This window comes from Cnephaeus nilssonii (genome assembly GCF_951640355.1).
Source record: "Cnephaeus nilssonii genome assembly, chromosome: 14".
NCBI classification, from domain to species: Eukaryota; Metazoa; Chordata; class Mammalia; order Chiroptera; family Vespertilionidae; genus Cnephaeus; species Cnephaeus nilssonii.
Genome location: NC_137085.1, coordinates 38,352,669 through 38,366,225, shown reverse-complemented (window position 1 = coordinate 38,366,225; position 13,557 = coordinate 38,352,669). Strand labels below are relative to the sequence as shown.

At 37.1% G+C, this 13,557-nt stretch overlaps 1 protein-coding gene across 3 annotated transcripts in view; it reads right to left on the bottom strand.

Annotated features, from left to right (window-relative positions):
* PRUNE2 (prune homolog 2 with BCH domain) overlaps window positions 1-13,557 on the bottom strand; it is a 210,245-nt gene that overhangs the window by 154,896 nt on the left and 41,792 nt on the right. For all 3 annotated transcript variants that reach the window (XM_079790483.1, XM_079790484.1, XM_079790485.1), the window contains exons 2-4: window positions 12,442-12,546; window positions 9,308-9,510; window positions 7,198-7,361 (exon numbers count right to left, since the gene is read on the bottom strand). In XM_079790483.1, coding sequence (XP_079646609.1) covers window positions 7,198-7,361; window positions 9,308-9,510; window positions 12,442-12,546 — 472 coding nt within the window. The remainder of the gene's footprint in view (window positions 1-7,197; window positions 7,362-9,307; window positions 9,511-12,441; window positions 12,547-13,557) is intronic.

Below are 13,557 nucleotides of genomic sequence, written 5' to 3'. Positions count from 1 at the left end.
ATGGAAAGAGATTGACTCTGGTTGATGATGAAATATGACTTGACACATAGAAAGAAGACGATGTACTGACACAGATGGAGAAAAATAATGAGCATCAAAAAGATAGTCACCACACTCTGAGATGTTTCTACTGCATAAGAAAAACTATGGCCCAAATTTATCCAAGAGACTCATCTATAGAAATTTTTCTTCTTCACATTAGAGACCCATTCAACTACATACTTAGTTGCCTATCAGTATCAGAATATACGGTAGCCAAAGGCACCTCTTTCAAATTCAAACCTGCTTTTGATTTAACCTCCAGCAAATTCTGCAGAACTCAAGAACTACTTAAGTCTATACACTGTGCCCAAAAGCGTCCCAGCTATTCACCAGCCAGGGGGAATGAACAACAAGCAACAGAGAAAGCAATTATTATAAAATAGTAACAAACATTTCATTCCATTAGGAAAAAGTCACCTGCAATAGTCTTTATTGAAAAGAATGGTGAAGTGAAGGACCACTTACCAAAAGCAATTGCAATACATTAATATTAAACATGATCTAACGAAGCCAGAAGTTGTTTGGGGAAAACATTTACCAGTAAAAGCATATTCTGCAGGATGAACTCTTAGCAGAAAAGAAGGGACTTAAATCTGTTTCTTGTTTCACCTGAGATAGATTTTTTTCATGCTGAAGCAAAAACATTAAAGAATGAATAATAGAGGGAGGGAAAGAGGAAGGAGAAAAATATAGAAAATACAACGTAGCTCACATTTTTGGCTGAAAGGGGATGAAAAAAATAAACATATTATTCAGTGCTTAATAATCTTATAAATTTTAAATGTCTGAATTTAATAAGGCTTATCTTTGTATGACAGAATGCTCTGAGGTTGGAGAATTGTTCTGGTTTTATATTTTGCTGAAAAAATAATTTCTTTCCCCTACCCCCAATACAGGCCTTTCCTCTTCCTAAGCAAAACAAGCAATGTAATTCCCTTGGACTCTGTAACCATTTCAGGAGAGGGATGATTCATTCTTTGGGCAAGAGGGGAAAAAAAAAAAAAAGCTGGCCCTCTTCCTTTCCTATTTGACCTCCTTAAAAGGACCTTTTTGAAGCTGTTAGTCCAGGCTACTAAAATAGCAAGGAACTATTCTTTATTAAAGTTCAAATGGAGCTGCTAATAGAAAGGAGAGAAATTGTTTCCTAAAAACCGAGGGCATCGTTTTTCCACGTCCTGCGCTAAGAACAATTGCTGTTATTTGTTTCACTGTTCATATTGAGGCTCTGTCAAGGCCTTATACAAAGACAAGTGAAAATCTTTTGAGGAAAGTGTTGTCTTGATGGAAATATGCCTGGTTAATGGCTGAAATCCCATCATTGCCAGCTGGTTCCTGAAACACACACACAACACACACACACACACACACACACACACACACACACGCACACGCACATCCCCAATGCGATGATTCAGCAATTTAATGTTCCTCAAATTTGGCAACAGTCTTCTAGTACACACATCTCTGGGGAAATAAAAGAATATGGATTGAGGAGTCTGGCGGGTTTACAGTAATTGTTTGCTTTGGGCACAAACCCCAGGCATAACCAAATACCAATGTTAGGCCACCATGACTGTGTAATTTGACTTTTAGATAGTTCCAGCTGCAGCTTGTCTGAAAATGATAACAGATCTTGGACAGATCTTGGAAGCAGACAGTAGGAGGGAGAAGAGTCGGGAGAGGAAGGGATGACAAAGAAAGGAAGGAAGGAGAAAGAAAGCAAAGAACAAAGAAAACCACAACAGCAAAAACAGAGATAGGGAAGGGATGAAGAAGTGAATAGACATTTCCAAAAATCAGGGTCGTTTATGATCTCATGTGAATGAGCACATTCTCACAGACAATTGAGAAGGGGGATGTGTCTGACATATTGTATCCAGTTCCTATGCAAACTGCTATTATGTATGTTGGAGATGTCTATGACATTATTAAGTGTTTTTTCCAAGAAGACTGATACAAGGAAAAAACACTTGAGATTTAGACTTTTTTAAAAAATGAAGTCCTGGTATGTGTGTTTTAGTAATAATGTAAATATTGCAATTAATTAAATTTCTACATTTTCATTGATTCCAGGAAGCTCATATCCAGAGTTTCAAACTGAAAATTATTTTCACTCTATTTTATTTTACTATATCTTGATCTTATTCCTTTCTATACATGGTTTTGTTTCCTGACCATGACTTTTTTTGTTTTTCTTATATTTGCATAAACCACTTCAACTATTCTATGAAAAAAGGGAGGAAATAAATAATGAATAGACAGATGATAGATAACTGACCTGAGCAAATAGACACTACAGTTAATATAAGTGTAGAGGTCTAATAACAATGAGAGTGTACACCATACGGTTCTTGTTACATAATATATAAAACAGGCAAAACCAATCTGTAGTTTTATGGGGTGCATACAAAGGTGATAAAAACTATAAAGATATACAGGGAAGTTATGTGCCATGAAAATCAGAATGCTGGTTACCTTTATTTAGAGAGGAAGTGAACAGTGATGGAAAGGTGTACAAGAGGTCACCTTGTTCTATTTCTTTTTAAATATATATATTTTTTTTATTGATTTTTTTACAGAGAGGAAGGGAGAGGGATAGAGAGTCAGAAACATCGATGAGAGAGAAACATCGATCAGCTGCCTCCTGCACACCCCCCACTGGGGATGTGCCCGCAACCAAGGCACATGCCCCTTACCGGAATCAAACCCGGAACCCTTGAGTCCCCAGGCCGATGCTCTATCCACTGAGCCAAACTAGTTAAGACTGTTCTATTTCTTTACCCGAGTTATTGGTAAAGGGGGGTTCCTTTTGTAATAACTCATATATTTATGTTTTTATATTCATATTTTACATTCTTTTCTGTATGTGTATATATACTCCATGAAAAGGTTAAAATGATATACAATATATATGTATCATATATATAACAACCAACTGCTAAAAATAAAAACAAATGTTTGCAAAATAACAAGACAAAGTCTAGGATTTCTAAAAGCTAAAAAAAAAAAAAAAGGATTAATAGTCAGAATGAATAATGTCCAAAGTTTGGACATTAAGAACACTGGAAGGGTGGGCTGGAATGCAATGGATATTAAAATATCACAGCACTAACTAAATCAATTTAGCCATAAAAAAAAAACAGAAAGTACATAAACAATCTTGCAAAATTCGTTTTATGGCAGTATTTACTGAGGGTCTGCTATGTGGCAGGCTCTGTTCCAGGCACCAGAGACACAACAGTGGAGCAGTGAACAAAACATGTCAGATCGCTCTTCTCATGAAGCTTACATTCTGCAGTGAGGGGTCAAGAGGGAGGAGACAGACTGGTGACAGAAAGAAAGATAGGTAGATAGAAACAGGCATTCCAGAGGAGGGAACAGCTTATGTAAATCCTCAAAAGTGGAAAGAGTTGGGCATATTTGGAAGACTGAAAGGCCCCTGTCCTTGGAGCACCCAGTGGGAAAGGGGGAAATAGCATGAGAGGATGTCAGAGTAGGAGGGGAAGATCATGTTGTAGTTTGCAAGGGGGGGGGGGGTGCTTGGATCTGAGTGTGATGGGTATTAAGCAGGAGGTTGATAGGACCTGGTTTATATTATTCAGAGGTCCTTCTGACTACTCCATAGGCAATAGGTTTCATGTAGGAAATGGGGCAACAGTCAGGAGTCTATCGCATTAGCCAAGTCGAGACAGAATGGTGGCTTGGATTCGATCACTAGTAGTGACCGTGGCTATGTTTTAAATGTATGTCAGCAGGACGGATTGTGACCTGAGTAATTGTCTTTTTGCCAGTGCCTTTTACTGAATTAGGGAAACTGGGATAAAAGCAGGTTTGCAGGTACAGGGAACTAAAGGTTTCCATTACAGCCATGAGAAAGGTGGCGGTGCTAATTAGACATGCATGTGAAGATGTCACGTGGGCATAGGTATAAACCTGAAAATCTAACAGAGATTACAGCTGAAGATACAGGGAGTCACAGCCTAAGTACTATGTTTTAAGTCTCAGAACTAAATGAGGTCAGTGTATAGAGCAAAAATGCCCAAGACAACGTTCCAGGGTACTGCAATACTTAGAAGTTGAGCAGAGAAGAGCTAACAAGCACAACTAAGGAAGCGCAGGCCCAACCTTTTAGAAATTAAGAAATGCATTGAAAAGTACATATTCCTTTCAGCATAAGAGGCTAAGGGGCAGACTTAGGGAGCTCTCCAAGGATTGAGGGGATCAATATCTTGGCCCTTCATAGCACACCCGTGTGCCTCCGCATGGTGTGTTCTCAGATCTGACCCTGGGAATGAAAGGCAACCAACAACCCAACTGATTATTTAGTTCTTAGCAAATTCAGATTTTGGGGGTACAAAGTTCACAATAATATATTCTCTTCAGAGTTCTAACTATGAAGCTTTTTAAAGACTCTTCCAAGTCAGCCGTGCATATCTAGTCTCACAACATCTGGAAGCAGACATTTTTCAAAGTTCTTTATGGCAAGGGTGTGCAAAGAAATTGTGCATTCCTTCAAGACCTAGAAGAATGCATAAAGACATGTTCTAGAAATGTGTGTCAAATTAATGATCATTTTGATCGCCCCAAAATACAAACTAATATCTTAGCCATTTATAGAGAAACCCTTTAGAAAGAAAACTTTTTATATTATGAAAATAAAGATTGCTAGAATTATTTATAGGCACATAAAAAAAACACCTCCCTTTAGGTTTGGTATTAGCACATGACTGGAAAAGTATGAAGTCTAGGTTTGAGTTTAGTGAATAATGCAAAATTTGACTTTCTTTCTTTCTTATATTTACTTAAAATTCAGTACCTTTTAAAAATTGCCCATTGCCCTTGTGAACAGTTGAGTCAAACTCCTTGGAACACCATCTGTTAGTTCCCTCTGGGCAAGACGATTCAGTGACGTCTCCTCTCCGCTCCACATACACAGCACACACATGCACTCCTGCCCATCTTGGCAAAAGGTCTCCAGGGCCCGCTTTCCATTCACATACGCCACCTCTGTCTCCTCCTCCCAGGCCCCAGTGACTCTGACTCTCATGACAGTATCAGTATTGGCAGTCTTCACAGGCGAGGCACTTCACTTCTCACATCCCAATTTCCGAGTAACAATGAAGTGATTTCACTGGTCTGGCTGCTTCCTAGCCCCACTTCAAGCCCAACCCTATGGAAAACCTCTGAAGATAAGAAAAGCCAAAGTCCTTTACCACAGCTTTAATTCTTGGTAGCTTGGCTAACTAAAGCCATGGCCACTAACAAAAGGGTCTGTATTCCTTCTCATTCCCTACATCTGAATATTATCATCAGCATCATCAACAACAACAAAATCATCTTTGTACCAATTTGACTGTCAATTTTACTATCTATAGAAAACCGTGAAGATGAACTGCTCATTGACTACAATTCTTTCCTACTAAATAATACATGTATTTTTTGAACAATAAGCCAAACCTTCTTAGTTTGCAAACAAAATATCAATCAACTTCCCTCTTGGCTGAGATCCCCAATTACCCTTATTTTCCTTCTGCTCTGCCACGGAGATAAATGATTGTGCTTGCTTAGTTTAGTTGAGGGCACAGTTTCCCATAGAGCATTTTACAGATGCCATTAGCCAGAAAAATATTTCAAATGGGTTTACTGGGGCCATTAGTTCTAAAACATTTACAGGAACTTTATGACTCTTAAACTTTTTTTCCTTCCAAATTGTGGTAGAGACAAAGTGAAGAAAAGGCTTTAAAAAGACCTGAGTCAACTTATGAAGGATCAAAGATGACTCTTGAGAATATAACTTCACTTGCTTAATTCCGCATAAAAATTAAATTAATATCCTGAATGTGCTGATATTGCTTTCAAGTATCTTGTCCCACTCCCACTAATACACCTCTGTGAGCTGGTTTCTCCACTATGTATCTTATTAAAACAAAACATTATCCCTTATGAGTGACATTGTCATTAATTCAATCTATATCAGACACTTTAACAAGCAAGAAACAAGTTCAATGATCACATTAGAAACTTAATGTGTTTACATAATTTAAATATTGGTATGTATTTGTACAAATATTGGATACAAATATTGGTACATATGGTGTTTATTCAAAACTGTGTTTAGGCATTTAATATACAGAACTAGCTATTTTACTTTTTTTATTGTTTTGTTTATACTTGCAATCAACAATGTGCAGTTTTTATTTTCTTTTTCCTATGTGTTGTTTGTTCTGATTATATTATTAAAATGTTATTCTTTGTCTGTTGAATCGAATAATAAAAATTGAGACTTGTAAAAAGAATAAGAGTTGAGTCAACATTCTCTCGGTTTTCTTTAAATTCTTCCAGCCTGTTCATCACTCGTTTTAAATTCTTCCAGCCTGTTCATCACTCGTTTTTACTTTCTTGGGTTAAATACGTCTGAAAAAAATCTATGTCTGCCATGTTCAAGAAAGAAAAAACAAACACCAAAACTCATAATACAAAACCCCAAACTGTCCTAAGTGAGGCAGCATGGAATTGTTGTGGCACCAAAGTCAGCTGACAGTTTCCAGCTTGGAAATCACTTTTGGAAGCAGTGGGCTCCATGGAGATGAAATAGAGATTAGGGAGCACTTGCTGACTGCAGACCAGAGTGCCTGACGCAGGCTGAGTAACAATGGAATACATTACAAGACGGGGAGAAAGAGGTGACAATGTGACGATAAAAGTCCACCTTGCACAATGTTGCCAAAATGAAAGGTGCAGTTTGCCATCCAAACAGCATTATATAAACCAAGCAGGTATCAGCGTTAGGAGATATTCAGTGTGAGACCGTGGAAGTCTGGCCCATATTCACATTGTGGGGCAAGAAACAACTCCGGGAGCTGGGAAAGGGTCAGAGGAGCGCTTCCCGCTCCCCAGCAGAGGTGCAGGAGCTCCATTTAATATTCTTGCCTTGAAACAGCAAAGATCCGTCATGCCTATTTTTAAATGCACATTTTTAATATTCTATATAATGCTACTCTTTAACAAACTCTTTACTCCCTGCCTCTCTGATGAAGCTTCCCGTGGTCTTTAAAGGGATTGTTAACCCAAGAATGGATCGCACTCTTTCCGCATGAGCAAGTCGAGAGACACTCCATTAAGCCTTCCAGTATTTAATAGAAAGAGTCATCTCACCTCTGAGGAGATGAGCCAGCTGCTCGGTGATGAGCTCGGGAGCCTCCTGGAGAATCTCTTTCACCACGAGGGAGGAGGAAGACTCGCCGAACCCAAGCCCAGCATCGCTCTGCTCAACTGGACTAATGACTTTGACAACAGCCGATTCTAAAGCTTTGTCCTCACTGGAAAGCAAATGGAGGAGAGGAAGAGAAAGAAATATGGCATGTTTTCTTACTTTGGGGAATTATTTAATCTCTTCTCCCACACAAATGACTTCCTCTCAATAGCCAAAAATATTAGTAAGTGCATATGACTCAGAAGAACCTTATTCTATGTGTTTTCACATTTCATGTTAACTAATTACGTCCCCCAAGATTCTTAGAGTGCCTTCACACCTTTGTACTTCTCTCTCACTTTGCTACTGGATAATAATAATAATAATAATAATAATTGCTAACATTTGTTGAGCTTCCACTATGGGTCAGATACTGTTATAAATACTTTTGAAGTATTATCACATTTTATACTATAAAATGACCCTATGAAATGGATTTTATTAAAATTTCCACTTTACAAATGGGGAAACAGAGGCATGAAGAGACAAAGAAATTTGTCCAAGGTCAGAAAGCCTGTAAGTAGACTGACTTGTATTTAGACTCTGATAATCTGGTTCCAACATTTGCACATCCAGTCATAGTGCTGGAGAAAAAATACTATGGGCTTATTTACTTCTGAAGAAAAATCTGGATAAAACTAACTTTATTCTCTCTTGTGCCAAAGCCAAATGAGTAGCAGTGAAGGAAATGAAGAACTCTATTCTCGGAAAGCATTCTATTTCATAAACTATCTCAAAGCCAGAGTTCACAACTTCAGTCTCAAAACAAGCAAAAATTTTTCAATTTTAATTGGTAACAAAACTCTTCTGAAGATTTCAACTGCTACATATTTTTCATAGCTCAGTCCTTTGGTTTTTTTCAACTGTTTTTTTTTTAATATCTACTTGCATTTGTTGGTCTGAAAGGTTAACATAAATTTAGTAAAGCATGTGATCATTCTGAATACTGATAAATGAAGTCAGTCAAATAACCTACCAATAACTCTCAGCCAGTTATCAATGACTGATAGATAAATATTAGTCAAAAGAATTTTGTGTTTCAAACACCATGGGAAATTATTGTGAAAACTGTTTATAACTGCATATGTAACATTACAATATATTAATAATGAAATATGCTTTCTAAAAAAGGTTAAAAAATTAGATATTGTACACGCTTTTATTTTATGTATACTAAAGTCAATATCCACTGGTTAATGTCATCAATAATTAGCAAATTGGCAAAGTATGCAAAAAAAATCCTAACATCTAAAACCACTCAGATGTTTAACTCTGATTCTTCATTCAGTAGCACTAGAGAGCTTATCAAAGGGCATCTTTGTGTTGGCTTGTAAGGTCCTTAAGTAATTTGTCTTATTACTCTTAATGTACCTTTAGATTCTTGTATTAGTTAGCAATTCTTAAGTACTTATTGAAGGATGAAGAAAACCCAAGTTTTCATCCAAACTCCTCTATTAACTGCATGTGGTATCTTGGGTAGGTCATTTGCAACAATAGATGAAAGGTTTTTGTCCATGAAATAGAAAGTTCAAATTACACGAACTTTAAAAAAAATCTATCCTGCTCTTAGGGTATAATAATGCTAAGAGTGATGAGCCAATGATCAAATGACTTTCATAGCCCATCTACATAAATTTCCATTTCACTACTGAGATTTCTTTCTTAAGAACCTTTCAGTTTTATTTAGTGTTTAGTTTCTATTTTTCTTACCCATCTTCAGCATCAATACACATGAGAGTTGCCTTGCTACAACAAATGTTTAAAGTGGTTTAAAATTATAATTTTGGTCAATTTTACAAGAACTTTCCACTCAAAGATGTCATATATTTGAAACGCAAATGTAAAAACAGAAAATTGGCATAGCCCAGATTTTGCCATAAAAGAAGAAAAAATATTTCCTTTCCTCTGAATGTCCTCTGCCTTCTACATTTCCCCGAACCACAAACGTCGTGAACAAGGTGATACTTTGCCCAGAAGAGCCTTCCTGAAAAGACCAGACCTCCAGAGCCTCACCTCGCCAGCACGTTGCTGCCAATGAGTGTTATAGATAACTTTCCTTCATCATTCAGCTGATGCAGATTAATTTCATCTCGGAATATGTGGGATGATTCAGAGATGTTTAGCTCTTCCAGAATAAACGTTGTCTCGGTGAAGTAGCTGAACTCAGTCCTGGGTATGTTCAGCACTGGCAAACAGAGAACCCCGGGGGGACTGACCTATGGAGAAAGAAGTTCATATTCTGACAATGGCAGGAGGAAGGAATACACCTACATTTTCTCAAGCTGAGTTCCACCAGTGAAGGGTACAAAGGTCCTTTGGCCTCATTAAGCCATTTGACCTTCATAACCAACTTTACCTGAAACCCATTAGCAGAGTTTTATCCATGGGTAAGAGGCTCCTAATGTTTTTCACCCTTATTTAAAATATTTTGTCTCTCTTCAACCCCTCCATAAATTTTTTTTTAAAAATGTATACATTGTGCTCTTCAGGGGAAATAAATTCACACCTCCTTATGGAATCAGCAGAAACTTAGGATGACTGAAATAGGGCAGGTGAGGACTGTGGTGACACAGAAAGCCATACATGTCCCATCTCTATGGGATGCCTGTCACTCAGCTCCAGCCCATTGTAAATCCAGGCCCGGGATAGTTAAGTCCTTCGATTACTCAAGAAAAGTTGGAAATCTACAGTTTGAGGTGTTATCTGTGATGTTTAATTGTTACAATTCATTTTTTAAATAAAAACATTAAATAGGTCAATGAAAACTCAATGAGCCAGATTTTGGCCCATAGGCTAATTGTTGTGATTTCTGCTGGTTTCTTATTATTTTTAAAATCTTATATTAACAAACCTATTATTAAAATTGTGGTAATAGGGGGAGTTAGAGAAGATGGGTAGGAGTTAGAGAATTTCAGATTCACAATATAAACAGATTTTTCTATAGGAATTTAAAAAAAATACAGGGGTTTTAAAAAAATACTCTGAGCATATTGCAATAAACTCTAAATAATCAATGAGAAAATGTGGGGTTTGGTGACATTTGGTGAATTTTTGCATAAAGTAAATGACCTTTATTCTCACATCATCACCAGCTCTGTCACAAGCATAGTCTTTACTTACTACACAAGTTTAACATCCTTACCATCTTTCTTAGCACTAAGACAACAGAACATTTTGTCTGTTTTGTTCAGTTATGTTTCCTGGTGCAAACAGCGGTCTGGCACAGAATAGACATTTAATACGTATTTGTTGAGTGAAAAAAATGAATCACCCACTGCTATCTAATGTGAAGCAAAAAACCACTCCAACAAAATAGTTCTTCTCCAACCTGTCAGGCTAATACTGAGTCACAACTCTATCATAATCATTAGTTACTTATCTATGGCAAGTTATTTTTCCTGACTAACTGGTGGAGTCATATCTAACTCCTAACGCTGAAACTTGAGTCAAGAGCATGCAGCCTGAGCCTATCCTGGCAGGACCTATTCTGAGGTTAGAGTCAGAAGAACCAGGATCAAGGCCCAGCCTCTGCTGTGTGACTTTGAGAAAGCCAATTTCTTTTCTGAACCTTAGTTTTCCCCATCTCTATAATGGAGCCTACCCACCTGAGTGGAAAGTAGTTAATAGACTCTTATATGTGAAGCTGCAAATCTCTCTACTTATCCTACGTGCTACTACTCTGAGAGGGAATAGCCAGGTTCTCAGGAAAAATTAAGATGGAGATGCAGACCCGTGGTAAGGGACTTGGTCCAGTAAACTCAGAGCAAGGCACAAAAACATAACAAATCCCCAGTGTGTGCCCGTCAGTAATTCATATTTGTCTCCATGCTCAGTGGCAAACCTTAGACAAAGGAGAAAAGTGGCCACACATCTCTTTATTTTTATCTGTTTGTTTTATCTATCACAACTACTTTTCCCACTCCTTTTGTTGGATGTCATTATCTCATTCAAGACATTATTGTTATTGTTGATGGTATAACTAGTATATGATTTCCTTAAGAATCCATGCCACTATCAGTCTAAAAGTCAGTCTGGTTCAGTCAATTCTATGTTCTTGAGACAGGCATTTTTTTCTAGGAACCAAAAATCCAGTTAATAAGATCAGTGTTTAATATGCATGCCTTGTCACAGGCACACTTATCTCCTCATACCAATTAATCTCCCTTGTAAGGTTTAACAAATTTTAAGATTAAAAAAAATTTTTAAGATGAATTTGCTATTAAGCCCGTATGTAGAGATCAGGGTACCTGACCCAGCATTTTGGTCAGCTGCTGCCCTAAAGCCATTCTTGCCACCACAGCTCATCCTGGAAGACTCGGTTTCATGTGAATTAAATCACTTAGATTGGCTATGCATAATCTAAGAGTCAAGGATCCAAATAAAATGGGAATAAAAAGCTAATGTACTCCATAAAATTAAAAATTGTGTGAAATTGGAAATAGCACCAAAATATTCATAATGTACCTTTTTCAGCTTTGAGAGAATGCATTACCATGGGCTAATGAATTTTATGAAATAGAAAATTTAAAACGACTTATTGAAAGGCCTTTTTCACCTTTAGAGGCATATTATAGACTTTACAGAGTACAAAGATTCTCACTCAGGGGAGATTATCACTAACTGAGAATGACCTTGTTGTACACAGTCAGGGCTAAAAGGCCACAACAATATAGATGTGACATGTAATATCTCTGTTACTGAAAGTTTCAGCCAATGAGCTCTGTGCTTCATGTAGTGTTCATGCAGGTTATTCTGCACATATTTTTCTACTCCCAAGGGAAAGACTTTCCAAAAAGGATGATAAAGGAAAACAAGACATTCTGACCCTTACTTTTGTTAGTTCTCTGAATTCCCATATAACTAATTAACTGTTACAAAACATTTTTTCTTTTCAATTTGAAAACATTGATCTTATTGAAATAATGTTGTATGAAGAGAATCAGGAAGAAATAACCATAACAATGCCTACCATATAGTAGGTGATCAATAAATAGTTATTGATTATTAATGGATTATAATGGATTATTCTCTGCAACAATAAGCCAGAACATGAAAACTTAATAGGTTTCTTATATTCCCAGAAAATGTGTGTTCTTAAAATTTACATCGCAATTCAATTTAAAAAGCATAATTTTATTTTCCCTCACCTTGTCTAGAAAGTAAGCATATGTGAAGGCAGAAATGAGAGAATCCAAGTCACACGATTTATGTCCAATAACCACATGGACCTTCTCCAAGCGTTTGCTTCGATTCTGAAACATATTCAAAAAGAACATCACAATTTAACACGCAACAGATCAATATAAACAGGACATTTTTCCATCTTTTTTTTTTTAAGTATGGCCTTAGCTACACTCATACACGTACATATGATTTTATGTAGAAAATCATAAATTTATCATGAAGGTTTTACACCAAGACATAACATTGCACAACATGGTTAACTTTCAGAAATGTTAGTTCAAATTTTAGTAAATTGTCAGGAAGAGAGAGCTTCCCCAGATAAAATCAGAAATTGGCCCTCATACACAGAGGGCAAAGAGAGACCAAAGAAAGAGGCAGGCCACTCCACCTTGTAGGTGGCAGTTTTAATGAGCGAGGGAACTTACAAAGCTTGTCTTGAGTGGCCACAAAGCAAGAGATCTCTGCGCCCTCCTGCCAGAATCTTAGACATTTATATAGAGGCTTTCCCTGGGTTCAGTCATGGAGTGTCTCAACAAGAGACTATCTCAAGACTGCATCCTTGTAAAAGGTTCCCACTGTGGGACCGGTGGGCGGAACATACATTGTGGGGCAGGAGAGGGCATGAGAGGCCTCTGATTGTCTGGGTCTGGCTCACAGATCAATCGGTAGTTATGTCCTCTAGATTACCTCCTCCAACAAAAAATATAGTTTTATTAAGATTATTCACAGTCTAGCTCATATGAACTATAACTCTGAGTCATAATTTTTTAGTAAAAGATTATTTTGGTCTAAAGAGCAATTCCATAGTATTTCACATCATTTTCTTATATAAAATGTTCTTCTTAATTTGACAAAGTGCCTTTTTTCATACATTCCTGGCATACAACACAAACTTTGGTAGGAATTTACTTTTTTCATGTCATATTCGGGTGACAGGATATGTTCTCTCTGCATTATACTCTATAATTTAGCAAATAAAAGTTGTAGCACTTCTCTCCCCCTCCCCCCACCCCACCCTGAGAAAGGAATATGATTAGTATCATTCCTCTAAAAATACAAATCAGTTGCTGTTAAAAAAT